We start from the raw sequence: 27,549 nt of genomic DNA, 5'->3' as shown, positions 1-27,549 counted from the left end.
CAAGATCTAGCTTCCAGATCCAACTTGCAGTGAGGATGTCTACATTGAGCCAGATCTCCAAAGTGGCATTTCCAGATCATACTGAACCAGAAATAATCAAGATCTTCCATGATCCTTTCAGAAACTACCAGCTTTGGAATATTCTAGGTCGTATGCTTGTAGGGTACCCATTCATTGGCTTAGATTATATTGTGTGAAAAGTATGTACCTTAAATGTACTTCACAGACTTAGTTCTGGAAATTGTAGACATGAATATTTATAGCTTAGATTGATATACTTAAGAACTCCAAAGCCTGAACTATTCTGATTCCATCATTAACTGTCAGTATAAATTTGGACAAGTCACTTAATATTCCACAGATGAGTTTTTACCTGTAAAATTTAGAGAATTGGTTCAATGATTTTCATTTTAAAGATGCCCTCCAACTTTTTAAAAAAAAATTTAGTTTTATTTATTTAGTTTTGAGAGAAAGGAGAGAGAGAGAGAGAGAGAACGTGATGGGAGGAGAGGCAGAGAGAGAGGGAGACACAGAATCTGAAGGAGGCTCTAGGCTCTGAGCTGTCAGCACAGAGCCTGAGGCGAGGCTCAGACTCACAAACCTTGAGATCATGACCTGAGCTAAAGTCTGAAGCTCAACCGACTGTGCCACCCAGGCGCCCCACAATGCCCTCCAACTCTTAAAATGATATGTATGATTCTGTGAAATTGAACTCAGAGAACTTTATTTTTAGCTCAGTTTCCATAACAGTACAGGTTTCTTGCATACTGCCAGTTGATGTTTAAATACAGCTGTACAGGTATTTATTGAGTACCTAGAAGCTACTCCCAAAAGCTCTTGGGGAGGGGAGGGTATCACATAAATATAAGATTTGATATTGAGATATGTTTTTTAGGACGTGCATCACAGTGTAGACTTTGCAATAATGTTTGTTAAAATTCTCCTTAGGTACATGGGGCAGGATGGGAAGAGTCTAAAGAATGAGGAAAAGCTGGTGTCTTCCTCAATTAGCTTCCCGTCTAAAGGAGAAAGAAAATATAAATGTCAAGTGTTTTATTTATTTTATTTTATTTTTTTTTACAAATAGTTTATTGTCAAATTAGTTTCTACATAACACTCAGTGCTCATCCCCAAAGTGCCCTCCTTCATGCCCATCCCCCCCTCCCCCCCACATCCATCAGTCCTCAGTTTTTGTCAGCATTCAAGAGTCTCTCATGGTTTGCCTCTCTCCCTTTCCCCCACCATTTCCGCCCTTCTTCTCCCCCTTGGTCCTCCGTCAAGTTCCTCCTAATCCTCCTATACGTGCAAACATATGGTATTTGTCCTTCTCTGCCAAATGTCAAGTGTTTTAATAATAAACACATATAAAACAATATACTGCAATTAAAATTAAACTAAGTATTTTATTACCAAAAAACCCAGGTAAAAAAATTCTTGTTACCCAAAATAGGAACATTTTTCATTGTGGATAGTTTTGAAAATATATAAACTAACAAAAATCACTGATAATCCCACTATTAATTTCATGAATTTACTTCTGGCTTTGTTTTTTTATGCATATATACTATATATTTATTTTGGTTTTTTTAAAAAAGCAAATTGTTACAATAGATGTATACAGTTTATTCCCATGATATTCTTACATTATACCCATGAGTATTTTTCTTTTGAAACAATTACTTTTAAGGACAATAATATATTGCATATGAATGTATCATAATATATTCAACCATGAAATGATACTTCATATACTTAGATTACTTCCAATTTTTAGATAAATTGATATGAACATCTTTATATTTGGGCACATTTCTGATGAGCTCTTCCAAATAAATTTTTAGAAGGATAATAACTAATTGAAGATTAAATACTTTTGAAAATCTCTTGATATGGGGTGGTAAATTAGCCTTCAGGAAGATTATATTTCTGTAAACAATTTCAAAGAGTACCTACCAAACATTATTTTTTTTGCTTAATATTGAACAAAAACTAATTTAAAAAAATCCATCTGATGAGTCAGTCCTCAAAATCCTTGTGAAACCAGACTAGCCTTTATTGACATAAAGAAGGGATCAGGTGGAATAAATCAGCAAGTAGGTAATGAAAGAAAGTGCCAGTTAGGATCGGTATATGATAGGCTATATCTTTAGAGGAATACTTCTTTATCTTACTGTAAAGCATTTTATCTTACTGTAAAGTTTTATTTATTCAAGGTAGGGAAGAGCAGAGAAAGAGGAGAGAGAAAATCCTAAGCAGGCTCCACACTGCCAGCACAGAGCCCCACATGTGGTTCAGTCTCACAAATAGTGAGACCATGATCTGAGCTAAACCAAGAGTCGGATGCTCAACTGACTGAGTAGCCCGACGCCCCTACTGTAAAGCGTTTTTTAAGCATCTAATTACTAACCCCCCTCCACACTTTATTGATATAATTGACAACATGTAAGGTTAAGGTGTACAATGTGATGGTTTGACACATACATAATGTGAAATGATAACCACAGTAAGGTTAGTTAACACAACCATCACCACACATAATTGCAATTTCTTTGTAAGAAGATTTAAGATCTACTCCCTTAGCACCTTTCAGGTAAATAATACAATATTGTTAACTATAGTCATGATCCTGTACATTAGATCCCCAGAATTTATTCATCTTCTAAATAGAAGATTATATCCTTTGACCAACATCTCCCCATTTCCCCCGCACTCCATGTCAACTACTATTATTTTCATTTTGTTTTGTTTTTTTTAAGTAGGCTTCAAGACCAGCATGGAGCCCCACATGGGGCTTTCACTCACAACTCTGAGATCAAGACCCAAGCTGAGATCAAAAGTTGGATGCTTGATTGAGCCACCTAGGTGCCCCTCAAGTACATTTTTTAATTCAGTGAATTTAGCTGTTTTTAGATTCCACAAATAAGTGAGGCCATATAGTATTTGTCTTTATCTGACTTACGACTTAAAAAAAAATAAAAGCTTTATTGATATATGATTTACATACCATACAGTTCATCTGCTTAATATGTTATAATTCAGTGTTTTTTAGTGTATGCACAGAGTTGCCCATCTATCACCACAATCAGTTCTTTTTTCTTTTTTTTTTTTTAAGTTTATTTATTTTGAGAAAGAGAGTGTGAACAGGGTAGGGGCAGAGAGAGAGAGAGACAGAGAATCCCAAGCAGGCTCCATGCTGTCAATGCAGAGCCCAGTATGGGGATCAGTTGCACAAACCATGAGATCATGACCTGAGCCAAAATCAAGAGCCAGATGCTTAACCAACTATGCCATGCAGACGCTCAACCACAGTTTTAAAGTGTGGCCTATTTTGGACATATGATATAACAGAATCATATAGTATATGGTGTTTTGTGACCAGATTAATTTTGACATGATTATAGTTCCTAAAGAGTTGTATATAAACATTGCTCTTGACCTCTATTCTAAATTTCATAGAAGTTTGAAGTTAGGCAGACATCATCTTAAAAAATAACTTTTTGTTAGGGAAAATTTCAGATATATTCAAAAGTAATGAGTAAGAGCAAATATTACAATAGCTCTCCAATAAGCTAGTACTTATGACTAGCTTCCACAGTGATTATCTTGGCCAGTTATTAACATATAGCCAATTCTGGCTTACCTATAGCCTCTGCCTACTGGATTATTTTATTATCTATCTATCATCTATCTATTTATTATTTATTTATATTTAAAAAAAGTTTTTATTTCCTTAAGTAATCTCTACACCCAGTGTAGAGATTCATGGCCTGAATTCATGACCCTGAGATTAAGAGTTGCATGGTCTACTGACCAAGTCAGCCAGGTGCCCCTCTACTGGATATTTTAAAGCAGATTCCAGACATGATATCATTTCATCTAAACATAATTTGGAATGTATCTCTAAGAAATAAAGATTCTTTTTAAAGGGCAAAACTATAATATTATATCTAAAAAATTAACAATAATTTCTTAATGTAATACAGTAACTAGCCAGTATTCACATTTTTTCAATTGTGCCATATATGTCTTTCACAGTTGGTTTATTTCAAATTAAAATTCAAACAAGATCTATACATTGCATTTGGTTGATATGTCTCAAGGCTTTTTTTAGCCTATAAAATTTTTGGTAATTTATTTATGGAAGATTTGGTCATTTGTCAAATCTACATTCTAGATTTTACTGATTATATTCTGGAAGTTTTTTCTTTTTTAAAACATGTTCTAGATTCTAGCCCCTGTTTTTCTGGAATCTGGTAATTAGGGCTAGAAGCTTGATTAAAATCAGATTCAATTTTTTTAAGATTTTATTTTTTTAAGTAATTTTTATACCCAATGTGGGGCTTAAACACATGACCCTGAGATCAAGAGTCATGTGCTTTACTGGCTGAGCCAGCCAGGCATCCCCAATATTTTTAAATAAGATTTCAGAGATGGTACTTTGTATTTCTTCTATCAGGAGGTACATGATTTCTGGTAGTCTCTCTTCTTGTTACTATTGAGCAGTGAGTGGATATCATCTTAACTCTACCTTCTGTCAAATCTATAAATCCCTTCAACTCCTTATCTTTAAAAGATTTAGTCTGTTAACCTCCTGAAATATCTTTAAAAGAATTAGTCTATTACCAGGGGCACGTGGGTGGCTCAGTCGGTTAAGCTCAGATGGTTAAACATCCAGCTCTTGGTTTCAGCTCAGGTCATGATCTCGGGGTTTTGTGGGTTCAAGCCCCACATTGGGCTCTGTGCTGGCAGTGCGGAGCCTGCTTGAGATTCTCTCGCTTCCTCTCTCTTTGCTCTTCCCCCACTCATGCTGTCCCTGTCTCTCTCAAAATAAATAAAATTTAAAAAATGGAAAAAAAAAAAAAGGAATTAGGTTCCAGTGGCTACCACCTTGTCTAGGAATCACACTTGACCTTAATTGAGGAGCACCAAATTCTAAACATTACAGCTGCGATTCCTAAATCTGGCTGCCCATCATAGTAAGCTGAGGAATTTTTTTTTAACACAATTTTATATAAATGGGATGACAGTATACATTGCTGTTTTTATTATAGACATTTTCCTGTTTATCTTTCCTCCTCTTACATGAGTCCTTATCTTTAATCATCCACCTTCCCAGGTAGTAATCTAATGTGCATATTTCTGTATTTTTCTGTTGATATAATCCTATGTAGACCTAAACATACAGTGTTTTTCCCCCTAAGGTTAGTGTTACAGATAGTTCTCCTTTTTTTTTTTTTAAGTTTCTTTATTTATTTGGGGAGAGTGTGCGTGTGAGCAGGGGATGGACAGAGAGAGAGGGATAGAGAGAGAGTCTCAAGCAAACTTTGCAGTGTGGAGCCCAACATCGGTTCAATCTATGAGCAGGAGATCATGACCTGAACCAAAATCAAGAATCAGATGCTTAACCAACTGAGCCACCCAGGTGCCCCAATTTTTTCCCTTTTAACTTTACAATACTTCATGAAAATCCCTCCAAGTCATCTAGTTTAACTCAATTCATTATTTTTAGTGGCTGGGCAATATTTTTAACCTTTTTAAATGTTTGTTTTTGAGAGAGAGAGAGAGAGAAAGAACACAAGCGGGGGAGGGGAAGAGAGAGATGGAGACACAGAATCTGAAGTAGGCTCTAAGCTGTCAGCACAGAGCCCGGTGTGCTCAGGGACTGAACTCAGAAACTGTGAAATCATGACCTGAGCTGAAGTCAAAGCTTAACCTCCTGAGCCGCCCAGGTGCCCCTGGGCAATATTTGATATTGAAGATACCATAGTGTATTTAGCCATTTTGCTATAAATGGGCATTACTTTATTTCTAGTTTTTTGGCCACAATAAATAATGTGCCAGTAAACTGGTATTTTTTCTTCTTATTCCCAGGAGTAGGATTATTGGATAAAAGGGTAAATATATTTTCAATTTTAATGGATATTTCTAAACAGCTTTTTAGGAAGACTATAACATTTCAAATTGTCTTCAACAATGTTTGAGGATATTCTCCTATGCTTTTCAGGGAAGCCTTTTGTTTTGTTTTATTTTTTAATTTAAAGATTTTACTTTTAAGTAATCTATACACCCAATTCACAACTTTGAGATCCACAGATATATGCTTGAGCCAGCCAGGCGGCCCTTGGGGAACCTTTTAAAAATAAATATTCCCAGGCTCCATACCACAAAGATTCTGATTCAGCAGGGCTGTGGAGAGATACAGGAATCTGTATTTTTAAAAGCTCCTAGATGAATCTCAGGTGGTATTGGAACCTCTGCATTTAAGTACCAGGAAGGACTAAAAATATTATTTTAGCTGGTCTTTTAGATTAGAATCAGGAATATCCTCCTTTAGCCAAATATATATATTAAAATCAAAATATCAAATCAAGACATGAATTGGTGATAGACATATACATCAAATGTAGGTCAAGGGCATGTACATTTTCAGAATGGAAAACTTAATTAGTAGTATTGGGACAAGCCCCTTGGGAGTCACATATCCAGTTTGGAACAGCTCTTAATAATCTAGCAAGATTTTGAGGAAGAGATAAGCATTTAGTAATTGTTTAGAATTTAAGTATTTAGTTATTGAGAGAAGCCAATGGGGAAATAAAAGAGCGTTACACATACAAAATGTTGTTGAAGAGCCTCCAACTCATAGTAATAGGAAGTGAAAATCAAGAGACCTGAATTTTAATTCTGGTTAATCTACTTACTACCTTTCGGACCCTGGAACTCATTTTCCTGTTATATAATATGAGGAGGTTTGATAGATTCCTATGTTCATTTCAATTCCTAACTGGATGGAAGATAATGTTCCCTGTGTCATCACAGATGCTCTAGAGAACAACTATGTCAGACAATTTCATCTGTATATATTTTAAGTCTTGGGCACAAGTCAGAGAGAAGCAAAGCTGATCGTGTTTACATAAATGAAATGACGCAAGATGGGGACATTCAGTTGTCTGTCCACAGAGCCCCTTCTGTATAAGTTTCTTTTTAAAGGCTGTGTTCTGAGACTCTTGTGACCTATAGGAAACTATCCATATTCTGAAACTCCTGTTTTTATATTTCAGAAGCACATCCTCCATGGGATTCTGGGATGAATATTTGTTATTTCATGAAAAAAGAACTGAGTTTCTGGCTCTCATGCTGAAATTAGGCTTCGGGAGAAGAGATGACTTCAACCTGTATTTATGTTTTCCTCCTCAGGCTCTGCAGATGGTGTGGGGAGGAGGTTGCACTCAGCCCCTGGACTTGGTCTCTCAAGGACCCCAACAGCAGAAATGGAGCACAGTCTCCATGAAGCCAGCTCAGTGCCTGTTTCTCAGGTAGCAGCCTCAGGTCCTAAAGTGCTGGCATGGGGTGGTGCATTGGGACAGGAAGTGTGGAAAGATATAACTGGTAGGGATGGTGGTAAAGCAGGAGTATGGTAATGTGGGGCTGTTAGAAGAGAACAAGGTTTATGATTGGGCTTCTTTTGAATGAGAGATTGCCACATGGCCACTACCTTTCAAAAATACATTTAATTCAGGTCTGTAGTGGTGAGTCTTAACCTATTTTCTCTCACACCCTTGGGAACAGGGTCTGTGAGAAAACCATAGGTCTGGTGTTTTGTGTCTGTCTCTGTGTGTTTGAAGGCTGCACCTTGCCGAGGCCCCAGCAGGGAGTATGGGGAGGATGATCAGTACGGTGCAGAGAACTTTCACCGCATCTCACGCAGTCTCAGTGGCACAGTTGTCTCAGAGCGGGACGAGGCTCCAGTCTCCTCCCACAGTTTTGTAAGTAGAATCAGGGTCTCTATTCAGAGCATTGTCTTTCTTTTGCTAGGTAAAAATACTCTATATGTGAAGGGGCATAGTAAATTGAAAGCTGTAATTTGGGGGAAAGCCATGTGCACTCAGCAAAAATGATGACACATAGTCATTACTTTATTGACACACATTTTGTTGGAGCCCAGAGAAATGTCCCTTCCCTATAGCAGTTCTGGAAGGCATATTAAAGGGCTCTCTAGGATGAGAAGAGTCCTAGTAGCCTTGAGAGAAGTCTGAGAAGCAATGGCTGCTGATTGGGCCCAAACCCCATTGTACTAATCAAAGAAACAAGGGAAGAGATGGGGTGAGGTATTCTTTTTGCCTTTTCCTCCCCACTCCAGTATGTGATTGAAGGGGTCTAGTATGCTTTCATGCTAAAAATAAAGCGTGTGCATTAGCAAGAAAAGGAAAGTGATTTAAAATCTTCCTCCTTGAGGAATATGGAATTAATACAGTGATTGGTAGGTGAAAGGGACAGAGACACCCAAGTCAACAGAGATCAGCACACTCAGATAGTTTCAGTGGCTGGGTTTATAAATTATGCTTTTGAGAATTTCACATACTTGCCCAAGCAAGATGAGTTTTCATTACAATGGAGATTAGGATGCAAAGCTTTAGTACATTAAAGCTTGTTCACCAGGTCAGTTCGATAAAAATTTTAAAAAAAATTTAAATACATGATATAAAAATATAAAGGTATAAAAGGGTATATAGAGAAAACCAAGTCTCTGTTCCACTAGTCCTTCAGATCCACTTTCCGTCCCAAGCAGCAGTCATTTTTTCCAATTTATTGTTCCTAAGTTCCTAAACAACTCTGAACATCTTGCCATTCTTTTTGGGAAAGGTGGTCTTTTCTGCCTCGCATTTGTTCTCATATACTGTTAGTGAATTTAATAGCAAATTGTTATTTTTCTAGGGAGCTGGCTTTCTCCTGATTCCTACACCATTCATTTATTCACTGACTCAGTCTTTTAAACAAATGCTTATTGGGTATATGTTCCAGGTATTGTGCCGGGTGCTGGGGATACAGTGGTGAGTCAGCAAGATGTAGTCTCTGCTATCATGGTCCTTACAGTCTACGTGGGGAGACAGATAAATAAAGAATTATAATATGATATAATCTTAATGCTATGGAAGCATAATAGAAGGGACATCTAAACCAGACTTAGGGATCAGGGAAGGCTTCCTGAAGGAAGTAAAATAAATATAGCCAGTAAAGGGACTTCAAGCAGATATTCACTGAATTAAAAGTTTATTTGGTATGGCAGGATTAAAGTCTGGTGAGGACCCTGTTGGACAGAGTTAACAAATGAGACTAGAAAGAATATAAGCAAGGGTCATATCATGAACCACAGTATGGAGTTTGGGAGGATAGAGAGAAGTGGACACACTGGAGAGCCAAAGAGGAAGTACAAATCATTGGGACTTGGTACCTGATTCATATGGGAGAGGAGAATCAAGGATGATAACCAGGAATTATGGGTTGATACTGATGTACTTGAAAGAAGAGACATGTATAATTTTGGATATATTTGAGTGGAGATATCTGGTAGGCCTTTGGATGTGACACATAAGAACTTGAAACCCAGATTCAAGAATCATAACCTTTGAAAAGAGGGAAAGAATATTATGAGAAGGAAAGAATTTTATAAGAAGGAAATATCCCTGATGAATATCATATTCAAATGTTTATCTGAAGAACCCTAAAGGGAATGAGGACCAGAGAGATAAAAGGGAAACCAGGAAAGCGTGGCATCACTTCTTCTGTGCAGAAGAAAGGAATAGCTGGCTGTGTCACATGCTGAGAAGATTGGCACTTGGTCCTTAGGCTGTATGGTAAATGCCTACTATGTTCCATGCTGTGGTAGGTGCTATGAACATACACTGATTTTGCCCTTGAATAGCTTACAACCTAGTTAGGAAGATATACTGGTATATAGATTGTTTTATTTAATATATTATTTATTAGGTGCCTGTAATGTTCCAGGTGCTATTCAGGGTGCTGGGAATACTGGAGTAAAAAGAAATGTGTTCTACCAGGAAAGAAAGAGAATAAACAAGTAAACCCCAGACAATGTATGATCAAGAAGAATAAAACAAAGCCAGGGGATAAGGAATAGAGAGGTAATAGTGGTTGTTCTCAGGGCTATGTTTGATTTAGTATTGAGAGAAATCAGCTCCAAGGAAATAACATTTGATCAGAGACTTCAATGATATGATGGTGTGAGCCATGGGAAGACTATTCCAGGTAACAGAAACAGTAAGTGAAAAGGCTCTGAGTTAGAATGTGGTTGGTGTGTCTGAGGAACATTAAGAAAGTTACAGTGAAAAAGGCACAGAATGGTAGAGGTAAAGTGAGAAAGATCACCATTGCTACACATAGGAACTTAACAGGTCACAGTGAAGAAGTGGCAGGCTAGAGATAGGAAGATCAGGTAGGAGGTTGTTGCAGTGGTCCATTTAAGTTTAGATATAAAACCTAAGGGTAGAAATGAGTGTTCTTGACAAAGGCAATTAATGGAATAGTGGATGAGAAGTGCAAAATTAAGGACAATGTCAACATTTGAATCTAGGTGACTTGGGGGAATGTGGTACCAGGAGGTAGAGTTTGGAATGGAAGGATGTTGGTTTGATTTTGGACATATTAGTGTTTCAAATGTTAAAGGGGATATTTCTGAGACTTTGCCACAAAAGTGAATGACTAGTGGAGTATAGTCATTGACACAAGCATCAGTGGTTACAAACTTGACTGGCAAAAGAGGAGACTGGAATATAGCAGTGATAGGAGAGAAGGTGGGGTAGCAGAGTTCTTGACTGTACATTTAAGGAGATACATTTTTAGTTCCCAGTATTTAGAGAACGTATAGAATTTTCTTTTTCAGTCTCTCAGGCTTTCTCATTTTTTTCTCTTTCCTGTTTCTTCTCTATTTTTAAATTTCTATCTCAGTCTGATTCTACTATTAGACCAGTTAAAGATTGGGAAGGTGAGGTCTATGAGAAAGACAGGTTAAAGGAAGAGGATCTGCAGTTCCATGTCTCCAGTTCATAGTGGTCTGGATGTCCCTAGAGGAGCTGATGGGAAGAATGAGTCACCTGGGTCCCTCTCCAGAACTAGGCATATCGGTACTCTAATCCCCTCCATTTCCCCCTGCTTGCCTCACTGTGTTTACCCAACCATATCCTGCTGTGTGTTAATCCTCATCTTTATGTTTTTTTGTCTTGTCTCACTATAAGGATTCATCAAATGCGAGGAAAAAGCCTTTGGAAACCGGGCACCGTTGTTCCAGCTCCTCTTCCCTCCCTGTCATCTGTGACCCTCCTGTGTTTCTCCTTGGTCCCCACATCTACCCACCCCAACCACAGTTCCTGTCCCCAGATGTCTTGATGCCCAGCATGACAGGGGAGCCCCATAGACCCCCAGGTAACTCTCCCCAAATCTAATATTATGTGCCAGAATGTGGTACTTTCCAAGGACAACCTAGAAAGATTAAATCAGTATACCCATTGGGGGGTGTGGGAGTCCCAAGGTGGGTGGTAAAGGGATATGATTTACCACTTTAAAATCGATCATTGGTCTAGGTGAATTGTGATTGAATCATCACCTGGGCAACATGGTTCTTTGATTTGGGGGGCTGGTCTAGATCCTTAGAAACTGAATGGATCTACCATGATAAGCTTATAAGCGATAAAGGGGAGTTAATACCCAGTCTTTAGGATCCTCCCAAAACAAAAAGTGTCATGTATCAGCTAGTTTCTCTCCTACTATCCCCCTGAGTCTCAGCTGAGGTATAGTCTAGGACAAGGAATGAATGGGAAACCTGGAAAGACCTGTGTATGGAATTCCTGTGCCATATATACAGACTCAGACAATCTTAGGGAAGGTGGGTACCATCCTTTTGACTTTCTTTGACCCTTTATAGCAAGATTTGCTACTATTCTTCCTCATGAAGAGGCTGAATCTATAGCATAAGACAGTGATTCCCAATGGGAAATCTAGTACTACTGGCATCTAGTAAGTGGAAGCCAGGATGCTGCTAAACATCCTACAAAGCACAGGGCAGTTTACCTAATTCCCTCCCTCCCCCCAAACAGATAGTATCAGCTCAAAATATCGGTAATGTTGACATTGAGAAACCCTGGCTTACAGATATAAATGCCTTGGGGCAGGGGGCATAGTTGTGGTTCTAGAACAGAAGAGTAGTAGTGCTGATATGTGTCCAACTTTTAGGGAGGTTTGGATAAGCAGGCCTTCTGAGTAGATGAACTTCCTGTCACTCAGTGGAGCAGCCAGGTAGCCATCCCCCTTTGACAGTTGTTAGGGGCATCTGATCCATCAGGCAGCATTTTAGTGCAGCCTGTTCTGCACTAAATGCTATAGTGAATATAGAGGAGAAAGAAGACAACTCTGTTCTTAACGAGCTCAGAGCTGAAATAATCAGAATGTACATGCATACAAGAATATATTGCAGATGTTGATGAGCTATAAAATAATGGAAAGTATTTTTTAGAAGTGATTTTTAAAAATTGTATATTTTGTTTTTTTTTTAAGTAAAGGGGAATTAATATGTAGAAAAGGCATTCCATACTGTATATGTGGTAGGAGTAGTGTGAACAAAAACAGAGATCTCAGAGACTGAACAAGAATGTAAGCAGAAACAGATTAACTGGAAGGAAAGTACCAAATTAAGAAAAGCAGAGTGATGTTTTGGAGTGGTGGCTCTAAGAGTAGAGTTGTTACACTGAGTATACATTTGCAATATTAGGGAACCATTCACGGGGAGGGAGTGGAGGAAGAATTATAGTGGAATGAGGTGAAAGTATGGCAACATTTGCTCAGGTAGGAGGTAAGAGACTTGATTTTGATGCATATTAAGAATTCTTAAAAATGAAATTAAAAGTAAAGCTAGGCTTCTTCCCCTGAGGTGTACATTCTTGGAGGTGTGCGGAGTTGGGAGGTACGGCCAGGAATGGTCCTCTGGGAAGGAGAATGGTTTACTGAAGATGCTTAATATTTGGGTTTCTTTTTCTCTTCCCAGGAACTTCGAGGAGTGTCCAGCAGTTTCTGGCTATGTGTGACAGGGGTGAAAATTGCCAGGGGGTCAAGTACACAGGAAGGACTCTGAACTACCAGAGTCTCCCACATCGCTCCAGAATAGAGGCCTCTTGGGGACCATGGTCAGAGACCAACCAGCATATTGGGGCCAGATTCCTGAGTACTCCAGGGTGCAAGTCTCACCTGACACACACTGCCACACTACCAGAAAGGCGCCAGGGCCTTCAGGTTCCTCACGCTCAGTCCTGGGGGGATCTTTTCCATTCATCCTCCCATCCTCCTATTGTTCACCCTGTGTTTCCACCATCAAGCAGTCTTCATGAACCCCTGAGGTCAGCTTGGAATTTGGGTCCTATTCCTGGGTCTCGAGCCCCTGGTCCTCGAAGAGTAGATATGCCCCCCGATGATGACTGGAGGCAAAGCAGTTATGCCCCGCAATCTGGGCACAGGAGGACAGGGGGAGAGGAGTTTCTGTCTGTTCTAGCAGATGCTCCTGGAAGAGAGCAGATAAGGGCGAGGGCCCTGCAGCACAATAGGTGGTAAGGGCCACCCCTTTCCTTTCCTGGAGCCACAGCTTTCTCTGTTAAAACTGTACTGTGGAGGAGCTGGCACCCTGCATCCCTGCTAGGGTGGTACTAGTCTCATCTCGACATAGAGTTGGCAGTCTCCTAGGGGTACCAGGAACCCCTACCAAGACCTGGCTCTTTGAGAGGGAGTATTTGAAATTCCAATTTTCATTCACCTAGCAAAAGGAAGCAACTACTGTTTGGACTCTATCTGAGCCACTTTACAGATGAATCCATATTACCCCAGACACTAGCCATTTGTTAGGATCTTAGGGTCACCATTTTATTCCTGGATCCTTTATGCCCCCACATGCACCTTCATCCTCTGTTTCCTACTATACTGCCAACTTCTATTCTTTGTTTTACTTACCTATCCCTATTACCTGACCTTCTGTCTCCCCATACCTCATCCTCAGAGGGATATGTAGCTGTGTGGTCATGGTCCTGACCACATCATTCAGGGCAGCCTACCTGCCCAGGTATTATGAATGGTCAGCCTTCCCTGTGCTCCCACACCTTAGGCCTAGAATGCAGAGCTGCCAACATAACATTTGCCGTTCTGAACAGATGGAGTCAGGCACACTAACACACCTTCCTGTCCTCAGCAGCAGAGCCATTACTGCCACTTGCACAGTCACCATTGTAAACCCTCAGAGTCAGCTAAACTATTTTAGGGCCAAACATACTGTTTTTGTAAAGTATTTTTCATTAATAAATCTTTAAGATAGTTGTATTTAGTTCCTTGTGATTTAATTGTCTATTTAATGTCTTTTGTGTGCTCTTTTTTATACTGGGGATGGAAGGGAAGGCCTGAATAAGCAAGAAATATAAATTCTTAGGGTACTGGGGCTCCCAAAGAACCATGGGACAAACGTGTGTGTGTGTGTTTTGACTGAATGAAGGTGAGGAGCGAAATAGTTGGATATATACTAAAGGTAGGAATCAATGGGCCCCTAAAACAGAATGGCTTTCCTTGCTATTACTGCTGCTAGTAGATTTCCTGTTCCTTTCCTGCTAAAAGGCACTCAGTACATTACATGCTTTCTCCGTCCCTCCTTAGGCAGATTTTCTGGGGATTCAGACCTCTCTTAGAAACCCACTCCTGATCTATGTATTCTTGGTGCCCTCCTTCTATAAGTTTGTAATGTGCCTCCTGTCCCTTCCTCGCTCTCTTCCCATGGCTGCTGCTCCCCTTGCCTTCCCTGTGGAATTCCTTGTTGTCCCCAAATCACTGAAGTAGGTATGCTCTTGAGGTGAAGTGGAACGATTATTTCACAGAAAGATCCATTTTCACCTCTGACTCATTTCCAGACTCTCCTTCTAAAAGATATTTTGTGGGCTCCTTTTGCAAAGAATACCCTTTGGACACTTCCCTCCTTTTTCCCCCCCATTCTCAGGATCATTGAGATTGACAGAAGAGGTAGAAAGGTGTTCTTTGAGACCTTTGGACCATTGCTTACCTAATTAACACCATCCATTTTGAACAGATTCTGAGAATGTAATATTCAGCAGGAGGATGGGCAGGAATTCCTCACCCCATTTGGATCCTATGCCATCAAGATATATAGATCCATGATTCAGTACATTTCCTACTGTCATACACCTTCTAATAATAATAATAATTATTTTTTACCTTCTAATAATTATTGATTGAAAAATCAGTTCTTGTCCCACTACCTCCTTCCCCACGAAGGTCCATCCCTATAAAGTTTCCATGAGTCACCAGGGCTCACATTCTGTACGTGCACAGAAGTGCCATATGAGATTTTTTATGAGAAACTAATTTTCAAATTTTCAGTTCTCTGTGTACCCCTCTGCCTTCCAAATCTCTATTTTCTGAATGGATCAAGAGGGAGGCTGTGTCCTTTTCAGGTGTGTACCTTGAACATCCCTTGGTGTCATCCCTTTCCCCTTACCTATTTTGATTCTTAACCCTTGGAGCCTATTCTGCTCTACCTATATTCTCACCCTTTGCCTTCAGACTCTTGGTAATTCCAGGCTTTAAACATAAGGGCCAGATAGATTCTCAAACTCCATTTTGAACTGTCACTTCCCTCCAGAACCTACAGTGCCTCTGCTATTTTCCTGTCCTTTACCAACCCAAGTACTCAGATTTGGCAGTCAAATTGTTATGCATTTGTTTCTCTATTAGTAGGAGATTCTGAGGTTTGATTAAGTCTCCCCAGCTTATTGGGAGCTCCATGAGAGCCAGAGTCATGTTTCCTAGCGCGCATTCACTGCAGCTACTAGCAATAGAGTCCTTCCTCTTCACGCTCTATTGTTTCTGCCTGCCCAGAATTTTAACCTGATCCCTTGGCCTCGTCCTGTTCCTTTCCTAGCCTCAGTAATTTTGCCCAGGTCCCTAGAGTCTGCCCCGCCCCCGCCCCCGCAAGCGCGGTGCATGCCGGTCTTAGCCCCTCTGTAGGGAAAGAGGGTCCGCCATGTTCCCCGGCGGCGCCGCCGCTTGGCTCTGGTAGCCGCCGCCCCCGCCCCCAACCCCGCCCGGCCCAGCGCCTAGCCGAGCCCCGGGCCCAGCATGGCCGCCCCGGAGCCGGCCCGGGCTGCACCGCCCCCACCCCCGCCCCCGCCGCCCCCTCCCGGGGCTGACCGCGTCGTCAAAGGTGAGAGGTGGACGAAGCCCTGGGGGCCTGGCCTGAGGAGCTGTGTGTGAGGGCGGGCGGGAGACCGTCCCCTCCGGAGCGGGCCCGGAAGGGCGGGCGAGTGACTGGCTGGCTCCCTTGGGGAGTGGCCCCTGGGCGGGCCCCTGCTGGGCTGGGCTGAGTCGGTAGCTGCGGCTCCGCGGTCTCCCGCCTGCCGTCAGGCCCGAGGCGGGGGTTTCGCTCTCGAGGTCTTCTAGTCGTGTTGGTGAGTCTCCTAGCCGCAGTGAGCCCCTTTCTTTTTCTCCTGGGCCTGTCAAAGCGGCCCACGGGCCGCGATTAGCTTCCTGCTCCGCGACAGCTGCACGCCTGGCTTGCCTGGGCGGACCGAGGGGCTCGGAGACCTTCAGCCACGCGGGGCCGGGCGATGAGCAGTCAGAAATCACCTCGGCTTTGGCCCACGCCCGCTCCTCAGTGACAGCCGTACGCCCGATTCGCGCCCAGTTAGCGCCAGCCGCAGAGGTTCGCGCTTGGCCCTCAGGTGTCACTCCACGCGGAAACTGGGGGAACCATGTGGGATTGGGCAAGGGTGAAGAGACGAGGCAAGATTTGGGGGTCCGGCTTTAAGTGCAGAAAAGGATGGAGAAAAAGCAGCATAAAGAAAAAAAGACCTGGTCGATAAGAAAAAGCATTTACTTAGGAAACCGTCAACACTGGTCAAAGGCCAAAAGGGTTTACCCCTCACCTTGTGAACACACACCCGTGGATAAGTGTTTCTCAGCTGGGCAGAATATCTGTATGTTTACCGACAACAGGTCAGCAGAAAAATTTTAAATAGAGAAATTGAGGACAAATTGTTGCTTAAGAATTCCATGCTCTCAAGGAGAGCCCATCAACTTCAAACACTGCTGTGGAGGTGAAAACCAGAATTTGAAATTATTTTTCTTTACCATGCAGCTTGGTCAATAAATTAACACCACTTTAGAATAAAGTTTTCCTTATTGTATTACGTTTATTTTGGAAAGATAGATACTTCTTTCACTTGTTCATTTTCATTCAGCTTCTCAAAATATACTGGCACAATGCTTAAACACTGTTAGTCCAGTTTTTGCAATTTGACCAGATATGTTTCCATTAAAATTTTAAAAACAAGAAAACCTTTTTTCTTTGTGTTTTTTTAATTTTAATTTTTCAATTTGAACCTCCCTTAATAACACTGATTTGTATTCAGGCTTGTGTAGATAACTTTTAAAAGTTAGGGGTATATCCAGTTGGGCCAGTCATTGGAATGAGCCAAATAAAGAGTTTATGGAATCCTTGTCCTGAGAAATCTGTCTAAAAAGAGAAGAAGAGAAAGAACATTGGTAGTCCAGGCATTTATCTGAAGTTTTGTGGGGTTTGGGAGCAGAGACATGGGCTGTCTCTTCTTTTTCTGATTACATATCTGTGTTGTATGTTCATTTCCCTGGTCACTTTTCACCCGACTGTTAGATAGGACATCCAGTCACATTCTCAAACAGTGAATTTTTGCTCTCCTTATGCTTGTGAATCTTCTTGTTTTTTATCATATAGGTAATGTTTTCCCTGTACTCCTTTAATACAGTAAAAATAAGATTGCAAACATAAGGTATATTCCTTAGGGGTGAGTTGTGAATCCACAGCAGTCATATTTATAAGTTATTAGTGTGGAATAAAAGTCATTTGATTTAGGTAAATAGGAAAAGAGCTTGTTGGTGTGGAAAATTATAAATTTCTAAAATTATCCGTAGAGCTCATGGGTATAAGATCTCATGTGCTTGGTCGTATATACTTCACCAAGACAACTTTGATTTCCTTATGGAATTCGTTAACAATTGGAATGCTTGATAAGGATCACATGTTTAGAGATGGTGGAAACAAGACTAGTTTGCACTGCTCATGGAATCTCAGTTCTGGCTTCCTCAGAAATTACTGGGAAATTCACCTTTCATACAGAAATCCATTTTTAGATTTCATCATTGGGCTTCTTTCTTGGCTGCCTTCTTTCAGTAATTGTACCATAATGCTTTATTTGATGATAGAGAACACCCTTGCCAGAATATACATGACCCTGGTGCTAGTTCAGCTTGTTAAAATTCAGATTTCTTAGAGGTCTAGTATGTGCTAGTTTTGCATCTATACCATTTCATAGTAATATTATGGAGACCATCATTGGCATACAGGTACAGGTAGTCTTTTACTCTCTAAAACTTTTCCTTCTTGTCTCTAAATTTTATGCTTTTGCACTTCTAGTTAGGAGGCCGGTTTTGAAGGGGATGTAAGATCTTTTTAACTTTAAGATCGCATTCCTGAAGTTCACTTCATGTGAAGTTTGAGATCTGGCAATACTGTAGGTGATTCATGTATTAATGTAATTAGCTTTTTACTGAAATTATTATATCACTGATTATGGATGAATAGGTTTCCTGGTTAGTTCAAGCAAATTCATTTCTGAGCCTACTCCAGCTGCTGCTGGCTCAGGTTAAATTTTTGTGTTTGAAAGTTGCTACAGCCCAGTGGTTTAGCTGAGATAATATGCCCTCTTAAGTATTTTCTGTTAAGCATTTTTCTGTTCTTCAGCTAAAATAAGCTGGAAATAAAATAGAAACAAACTAGGAAAAATGGCTAATTGTATCTGCATGAGTGCCTTACTGCCACATCAACAAAATTGGCATGGTAATTGAAGCATAAAACCCTGAATTAATGTATATTCCTCTCCCTCCTCCCCCTCACCCCCTCAATGTACTTGACCTGAATTGTCCAGATGCTACCTTTTATTTCCAGATATTTTAAAATACTTCAAGTTTTTTTTGCTGTATAAATGAGATCCCAGATTTGTAAAACTTGATTCTCTTGAGATTATTAAATCTGTTGGTCTTGATATAAAAAAAATTCACCTTTATCACTTAGAGTGCATTGTCTATATTGTGTATATGTTCGTTTAGTATGCACAATGTGACAACTTTCTTTTGCATTTAATATTTTTTCTTTACTTCCTAGGTTATATTAACCTTAAGTCTTAAATGATCAGACGCTCAGACTGAACCAAAATGCTGAAGTATGTTTGTGTGTTTTTTAAGCTGATTTATTATTTCTGATGAGCAGACCTACCATTCATTTAGGTTCTGTTGCCAGCTGTCTTGCTAATAAATCTTAGGTCACTTGGCTCAAGAATTGTCTAGTACCTTAGCTTTATTAGGATTGCTTATTTTCATTACAGACTTTTAGATGACCCACATACATCTTTGGGTCACGTGGCTACTTAGTGTTTCTTGCTAGTTTTATTTCATCGTATTTTAAAGCAACTTGAATTTTAACTTTTGTTTACAAAACTTATTTTGTGGACTTACCTATCCAAAAAGATAACTTTTTTTTTTTTTAAAGTTCATTTATTTATTTTGTGTGAGAGAGAAACCAGCAGGTGAGGGGCAGAAAGGGAGGGGGATAGAGAATCCAAACCAGGATCTGTGCCAACCTCAGAGCCTGATGCGGCGCTTGAACTCAAACCATGAGATCATGACCTGAGTTGAAGTCAGATGTTTAACTGACTGAGCCAGCCAGTGCCCCTAAAAATCTTGGAAATGATTTTTCTTTTTCCTTCCACCCCCATTAAACTGTTTAGCATACTAAAATACATCTTCAGTACTATGTGTCCTAGAGAAAGTGAGGGAACGGAGAAAATTGTGTGTGTGTGTGTGTGTGTGTGTATGAGAGAGGAAGGGAAAGAGATAGAGGAAGGGAGGAAGAGAGATAGAGGAAGGGAGGAAGAAAGGGAAGGAGAGAGAACATTGTGGTAACTGTCATCTTAGAAGGAAAATGCCAAGGAGGAAATAGAGCTGCTCAGTAGTAAGGCAAAGCTTCAAGTTCCAGAGTTATTGAGTGAATTAGCAAGAATTGTAGGGAAAAGTTTGGTGAAAAGAATCTTGATTTATTAAATGAGGTTTATCTTAATACCAATCATATGATTTCATTTCATTTTATCATAAAAGTGTTTATTTACACACAGAGATAAAATTAGCTGAAGATAATTGGGCATCCTTGTATGTTACGTAAAATTTATTTTGGAACACCAAAATAATCAAATAGCAAATATTTATTAAATGGCTGCTGTAAATGCCTGCTGTATATGTTAAGGACTATAGGAAGACAACAGAAGTATAAAAAATGAAGAACAGCCTTGGTCCTTGAAGAAATAAGTATTCATGAAAAATTATTTATATATGTCATAAGGATGGGTGATTAATTGCTAGGTAAGTGACAGAGCCAGTGACTCTTTTTGGGTTCAGCGGAGATGGTGAGGACTCTGGACTGGAATGGTCCAGCAAGGGTTTGTATAGGAAGAAAGAGGCCTTGAAGGAAGGGTAGGATATAAATTGGCAGAGGGTTGGGACCCTTTATTTGTGCCACAATTATTTAGTACCAAAGCATAATTATTAGACATTGAGGATACAGACTTGGATTAGATACAGTTAAGTAAGGGAGTAGTCAGGGAGGTATCAATGCAGATAAATAATATAATGAATTTTGTATAAAGTGCTATTGGAGCTGTAAAGAAGGAGTTGACTCTCTTATTTGGAGAAAAAGCATCAATGAGAGGATTATGTTTTGAGGTGGGCCTTGAAGGAGGAGAAGAATTTTTCCAGAAAGAAGGAAGGACTGGAGTAGGGAAAACAGCAGCAGAAAGGCATGGAGTTTGGGGGTAGGGGGTGGGGAGGAAGCTTGAAAATGTGTGTGAGAGTAAGATGTAAGGTGCTTGGCTAGGAGTGGCAGGAGACAAAGTGGGAAATGAATGGTCTTTTGTACACTAAGTTGAGCTGAAACTTAAGCTAATAAGCAGTATAGCCTATGGATGATTAAGAACACAGCCTCTTGAGACCAATTGCCTGGGTTCGAATCCTAGCTCTACCTTAATAACCTTTCCACTATGACAAGATACTTAATATCACCAAGCTTCAATGTTCTCATCTGTAAAATAGAGTTAATTAAGTATTATTATGGGGTTTTTGAAGGATTAATGGAGATGGTCCAAATAAAGTATGTACTTCAGTGCATGACCTGGCACGTGATAAATATTCAACCAATGGTAGTCATTATTGAAGCTTTTAAAATAGAAAAGTGATCCAGTATCTTGGTTTTTGAAAGGTACCATAATATTGTGTAGAACAAAATAATAGAAGGGGAGAGGCTTAAATTAGAGTATCAAAAGATTGAGGTGCCTGGGTGGCTCAGTTGGTTAAGCATCTGACGTCGGCTCAGGTCATGATCTCATAGTTCGTGAGTTCAAGCCCTGCATCAGGCTCTGTGCTGACAGCTCAGAGCCTGGAGCCTGCTTTGGATTCTGTGTCTCCCTCCCTCTCTTTCTGCCCTTTCCCTGCTCATGCTGTCTCTGTCTCTCAAAAAATGAATGAATGTTAAAAAAAAAATTGTTTTTAATATCAGAAGATTAACTATTGAATTTTAGATAGAGTATTCCAAGTTTGTAGAGTAGACAAAATTGAAAAGATTGTAGGGGGCACTTGAGTGGCTCAGTTGGTTAAGCAACTTTGGCTCACGTCATGATCTCGTGGTTTGTGAGTTTGAGCCCCACATCGGGCTTGCTGCTGTCAGCACAGAGGCTGCTTTGGATCCTCTGTCCCCCCTTTCTCTGCCCTTCCCCTGCTTTCTCTCTCTCTCAAATACAAGTAAATGTTAAAAAAAAAAAAAAAAACCTTAAAAAACATTGTAGTAATCTAGGGGAATAAAAACTCCTTATTCATCATCTCAGGAGCAAAATAGTCCAAGTACAAAATGACCAAAGTATGAATTAAGGGAATGAGAAACCAGATATGATGCAAATTCTGAATGAGAAACCAGGTATGATGCAGTATTAGAAGGCAGGTCATATTGGATCAGTGATTGGTTTTGGGAACAGGTAGAAGAGTAAAACTTTTTAAGGAAACAATGATCAGGCTAATTTTGCTTTACGAATTGATTAAATTGAACAATTATAGTTGGGGGGCAAAGATTGGAATGACATGTAAAAGACTGGGAATGGTCAAATAGAAAAGGATCTTGGAAATAAGTTTCAGGCTTTTTATTCCTCTTTATTTTCTCCCCACCCCTTTATTCAGTTCTTAAGAAACTACACAAAATTTTTGAGTAGGTTAACATAGCAGTGCTTTGTATAATTAAGGGGGAGGGAAAGTAGAGCCGACTTAGATTTTTTTAGTACACAAAGTAATAAGAACTTGAACTAGCAGTGCAGCAACAGAGATGTAAGAAAATGAAGAGAATTTGAAGAATCAATAGGACTTGGAGCCCTGAAAGAGAACAAGGACACCAAAATTTTAAGTCCCAGTGATAGAGAGTGGTGATAACCATGTCAAAAATAAGACAGGAAAGAGAACCAATTTTGAGTGAAAGGTACTATATTCAGATAACCACCACAGACTAAAAGGAACCCAAGGGATACCTTGAAATTTTGAAGACTGTGCTGTAGGATTTATTGACTCTTTTCTTAGAGGATGTGGCCAGTGCATGCTTCTATCCCTTGCGCCTGGGTGGGTTATGCCCCTTTTCATGATGAGAAGACTTTTGATGACTTTTTGTCAGAAGAGCATTGTTGGTATAGGACAGGTTGGACTGGTATAGCATTCTGACCTCAATTTCAGCTATGATTCTGCCCCTTACTAGTTGAAACACCTTGAGAGCCATTTAACTTCACTGAACCTGTTATCCCATTTGTGAAATGGGGATAAAACCTGCCCTACTAAACTCCCAGGATGCCTCTGAAAATCATGTAGGATTATGTATGTAAAAGTACTTTGTAAACAAAGCAGTATAAATATACTGTCATTGCTGTTTAGTGTCATGATATACAAGTATTTTAGAAACTGTATCATTAATTTAGTAGACATTCTTTGGTAACAATGTTTTTTTAAAAATTCTTTTAATGTTTATTTTTGAGAGAGAGAGAGACAGCAGGGGAGAGGCAGAGAGAGAGGGAGACACACAGAATCTGAAGCAGGCTCTAGGTTCTATATTGTCAGCACAGAGCCCGACACGAGACTTGAACCCACAAGTCTGAGATCATGGCCTGGGCAAAGTTGGACACTCAACCAACTGAGCCACGCAGGTGCCTCAACAATGTTCTAATCACTGTGTAATGATGAAAGACATAGTCCCCTCTCTTCCAAAGAGTTCATAAGAGTGTCGGGGAGACGTATTTACAGTGTAATTGTTAAATGCCATGATATAGGTCTTAATTATATGCTATGCTGCAGGACCACAAAGGAAGGGACGCCATTAACCTAGTCTGGAAACATGAGGAAGAATTTTCAAGAATTGGAACACTGAAGTGACATTTAAGGACAAGGAGAAGTTAGGTAAAAGATGGGGATAGTGTACTCCCAAACAATAGGGTGTGTAAAAGTATAGAGATTAAAAATAAGTGATTAATTTAAAAAATGAAAATAAAGTATCTGGAGTATAGAATATATCTAGGATGTGAGGTAGTGACAAAAGATGAGGGTTGGAAATGTAGGCAAGGTTCAGATCACAAGGGATCTTGCATGCCATGTGAAGATAAAGAATTTGGATTTTGTATAATAAAGCCAGTCTTGAATCAAGAGAAGTTTGAGATTTGCATTTTAGAAAACATATTCTGGGGTGTCTGGGTGGCTCAGTCGGTTAAGCGTCCGACTTTGGCTCAGGTCATGATCTCACGGTTAGTGGGTTCGAGCCCCACGTCGGGCTCTGTGCTGACAGCCAACTCAGAGCCTAGAGCCTGTTTTAGATTGTGTCACCCTCTCTCTCTCTGACCCTCCCCTGCTCATGCTGTCTCTCTCTCTCTCTCTCTCATAAATAAATGAAAAAACATTTGAGAAAAAGCATATTCTGAGTGTTGTAGAGTAGACAAAATTGGAAAGATAGTAGTAATTCTAGAATAAAAGTCCTCATTCGGTGTCTCAGAACCAAAGGAGCAGAAACAATTCAGGTAAGTATTTAGGACCTATTGGCCATGTAGGGTGAGGAATAAAGAGAATTCTAGGACAATTCTTCAATGGGTAACTGTGGGTAATGGCTTAGAGGGGAAAATCATACATTAAATTTTGGACATACTAAGTTTGAGATATGTATGGAATATCCCAGTGGAGATATTTGATAGTTTATTGGGGATCTGGAGTTTAGGGGAAGGGTCTAGACTGAGCAATCTATTATGTGAGGGTCCTCAAAATGTAGATTTTAGTTGAAACTGTAGTTCTTCTGAATGAGATCACTAATTTAGAGTGGTATGATAGGAGAGCCAAGGACAGAATCAGAGGACACACACTGATATTTAAGGATCAGGAAAAAGACTAGAAGTCCATGAAATAGATGAATCAGTTGTGACTGGAGAAGTAGAAGAAAAACCAGGTGAGTGATTTTAAGAACCCAAGATAGGAGAGAGTTAAAAGGTGGAGGAATAGAGCAGAAACCAGATAAATATGTATTGAGAAAAATAGACAAAAGGTGAGAAAAGGAAGATAACCCATTGTAGATTTGAATACCCTTTCAAAGAGCTTAGTACTTAAAGGATAATATGACAGAAACAGGGATGAGGAGTAAAAGAGAGTTACTTGTTTGAATTTTTAAAAATTTTCTTATATTTATTTATTGCTGAAAGACAAAGACAGACCACAAGCAGGGGAGGGCCAGAGAGAGGGAGACACAGAATCTGAAGCAGGCTCCGGGCTCTGAGCTGTCCGCACAGAGCCTGACGCGGGGCTCGAACCCACAAACCACAATATCATGACCTGAGCTGAAGTTGGATGCTTAACTGACTGAGCCACCCAGGCGCCCTTTGAATTTACAAGATCATAAAGATTTAAGTATGTTTAATTGCCCAAAGGAAAGACCCAATGGAGAGGCAGAAGCAACAGTAGGATCATGGAAGGGGTGGAGAGGGTGACTGTAGTTAAGTTGGGGGAGTAGGATTCAGGATGCAAGTAGCGTTTAGTAATGGATAGGCATACCTCTTCCTTGGATGGGAAGAAATTTAAAGATGCATACTGGTGTTGATGTGTGGATGGAGAGGAGCTGGAAAGTGAAGTTGGTCTGAAGGCCTCCATTTTCTCTTAAATTGGATACAAAGTTGATGAACTGAGTAAGATATAAAGCAAGTGAAGGGTTCAAGAAGGGACCATTTGAAATTTCTACTGAGAAGTATGGGAGACATAATGTTTACTAGGATTACTGAGAAGTCCGAATGACCAACTACGTTGGGGACCATGAGTTTGTAGTAGCATGGGGCCATTTTGATGGTTTTATACATAGCACCCAAGTTTAGAAGCTAATTCATTCAAGAATTGCAGTTTTCCCTTATAGGTATAATAAGACAAATGGGCAAAACAATTTAGGATGTTTAAAAAGTGGGTGAATGATGGAATACTTTAAAATTATAAGAAGCAAAGGTGTCCAGAAGGAGTTGATCAGGACGGGCTGTCCAGATTTTTAATATAATTGAACAGATGGAGTATTGGGAGTGGAACTGGAAAGATAGGTGGTTTTAATCATTGAGTGAGAGATTGGAGTTCAGGATTTCAGAGGCAGAGCAGTAATTATGGCCAAGGCTGAAGAGTTGAAGTGGAGTGGAACTCCAGTCTCTCAGTTCTTAAGTTTTAAATAGATCATTATACATGGACATTGATGATGGGATTTAGCATGGAGAAGGCTTGCACGCCAGGAGCCGGAGTTGCATGTGAGAAATGACTAGAAGTTTAGTAGATGGCAGGGACAAGATTAAACTATCTAGAAGACATGAATCTCAAAGGAGAAGGTATTTTTTTCTGAAGTGGAGTGATGAAATTGAAAGTGGTAATGCAAAGCAACACTTGAGACTAAAGCCTTCTCTGCTGAGAGTAGTGGAGTGTGGAAAACTGCACAGCATCCGTTTTGAAAAAAGGGTTTGAGAAATGTCCTTCAGGATAACTAAGATTTAATTAAGCTAAAGAGATGAAGACAGCATTATTGTGAAGATCTAAAGTGTGTGTGTGTGTGTAGGGGGAAGAGGAATGAGTTTAAAAAAATAATGGGGCACCTAGGTGGCTCAGTCAGTTAAGTGACCAGCTTCGGCTCAGGTCATGATCTCATGGTTCATGGGTTTGAGCCCTGCATTGGGGTCTCTGGTTGTCAGTACAGAGCCCTCTTTGGATCCTCTGTCCCCCTCTCTTTCTGCCGCTCCTCCATTCTCCTTCCCTGTGCCTCTCCCTCTCTCTCAAAAGTAAACAAACATTCTTAAAAACTAATGGGAATTCTGGAGTCCTAAATGAACAAAGGATTGAGGAGGAGGAGAACAGCCAAATATGGTATGGTGTAAGAGAAATACCGAGAAAAATTCAGAAGCATAGATGACAGGATGGATTTTATTTGGATAGTTACCAATAAGGGCAATGATCAGAAGCACAGGCCTTTGAATGATTCTTTGTAATAAAGTTGTTCAATTGGCATAGGCTGCGGACACCCCAATTGGGGTTGGTGGCTTCGTGGGGCTAATAATTTGTAGCCTTTGCTTAGAGTTGGGGAATAGGATTTAGTTAATTTTTAGGATTCCTTACCCAGTAGTAGAAAAAGTGTATCTGTGCTCTTTCCCTATCCCTGATTAATACGTATTCCTAGTTTGTATTTCCAACTTCCTAAATTAAAACTTGCTTTAGATGTTTTTTTAGTCACCATACATTAAATCTGAATGAAAATAACTTGTGAATGTTATTGATTACTATATAGATGTGAGTGCTTCATGCCAAAATTTGAGTTAAAGGAAATTTTTCAACAGAATAGTATGGTCAAAATGAATATTACCACATCAAGTTTTCTAGTGTTGGAAACTTGGTGATTTGCGGTTATTTTGTATCTCTTTAGTTTATTACAGTGAATCCTCCTTTTTAGCCATCTCAGTTATTGACCGTTTACATTACATTTACATACATTTATATTTCTGCTTTTTCCCTATCAAAAATTTAGAAGAGTAGAAAAAATAGTGTGAAAATAAAGAGGAAAAATATATTAGAAGAAAACCCTAGAGAAGCAGGAATAATTGGCTAAAGATGAATTAAAAAGAAAAACTTTTTATTTATTTATTTTGAGAGAAGTGCACATGTATGAGTGGGGGAGGGGCAGAGAGCAAGGGAGTGGGCTTTGCATTCAATCTCCCAAACAGAATGATGAGATCATGACCTGAGCTGAGATCAAGAGTTGGATGCTTAACTGAGCCATCCAGGTGCCCCAAAAGAAAAAATTTTAAAAGCCCAAATATAGATGGGAATGCTTTAAATGACTAAGAATTCCCAAACAAAGTAGTTGAGAATGAATATATAAGGGCATCTGAGTGGCTCAGTTGGTTAAGTGGCCGACTTCAGCTCAGGTCATGATCTCGCTGTCTGTGGGTTTGAGCCCTGCATTGGGCTCTGTGCTGACAGCTCAGAGCCTGGAGCCAGTTTCGGATTCTGTGTCTCTCTCTCTGCCTCCCCTGCTTGCTCTCTGTCTCCCTCTCTCTCAAAAAT

General features: G+C 39.9%; 2 protein-coding genes across 15 annotated transcripts in view; both read left to right on the top strand.

Annotated features, from left to right (window-relative positions):
* USP54 (ubiquitin specific peptidase 54) overlaps positions 1–14,152 on the top strand; it is a 78,685-nt gene extending 64,533 nt beyond the window's left edge. For 9 of the 11 annotated variants that reach the window (XM_039235092.1, XM_039235090.1, XM_039235089.1 and 6 more), the window contains 4 exons: positions 7,195–7,313; positions 7,623–7,763; positions 11,031–11,217; positions 12,833–14,152. In XM_039235092.1, coding sequence (XP_039091023.1) covers positions 7,195–7,313; positions 7,623–7,763; positions 11,031–11,217; positions 12,833–13,392 — 1,007 coding nt within the window. In that variant the 3' untranslated portion in view covers positions 13,393–14,152. The remainder of the gene's footprint in view (positions 1–7,194; positions 7,314–7,622; positions 7,764–11,030; positions 11,218–12,832) is intronic. The other 2 variants (XM_039235094.1, XM_039235098.1) reach the window with 1 other exon arrangement.
* Positions 14,153–15,850: 1,698 nt separating this feature from the next.
* Positions 15,851–27,549, top strand: part of PPP3CB (protein phosphatase 3 catalytic subunit beta) — a 53,046-nt gene continuing 41,347 nt past the window's right edge. For all 4 annotated transcript variants that reach the window (XM_039235174.1, XM_039235172.1, XM_039235173.1 and 1 more), the window contains exon 1: positions 15,851–16,036. In XM_039235174.1, coding sequence (XP_039091105.1) covers positions 15,952–16,036 — 85 coding nt within the window. In that variant the 5' untranslated portion in view covers positions 15,851–15,951. The remainder of the gene's footprint in view (positions 16,037–27,549) is intronic.

Source organism: Hyaena hyaena, unplaced genomic scaffold (assembly GCF_003009895.1).
Source record: "Hyaena hyaena isolate Hyena2069 unplaced genomic scaffold, ASM300989v1 scaffold_97, whole genome shotgun sequence".
NCBI classification, from domain to species: Eukaryota; Metazoa; Chordata; class Mammalia; order Carnivora; family Hyaenidae; genus Hyaena; species Hyaena hyaena.
Note: the sequence above shows the minus strand (reverse complement) of the source record. Positions and strands in the feature narration are given on the sequence as shown.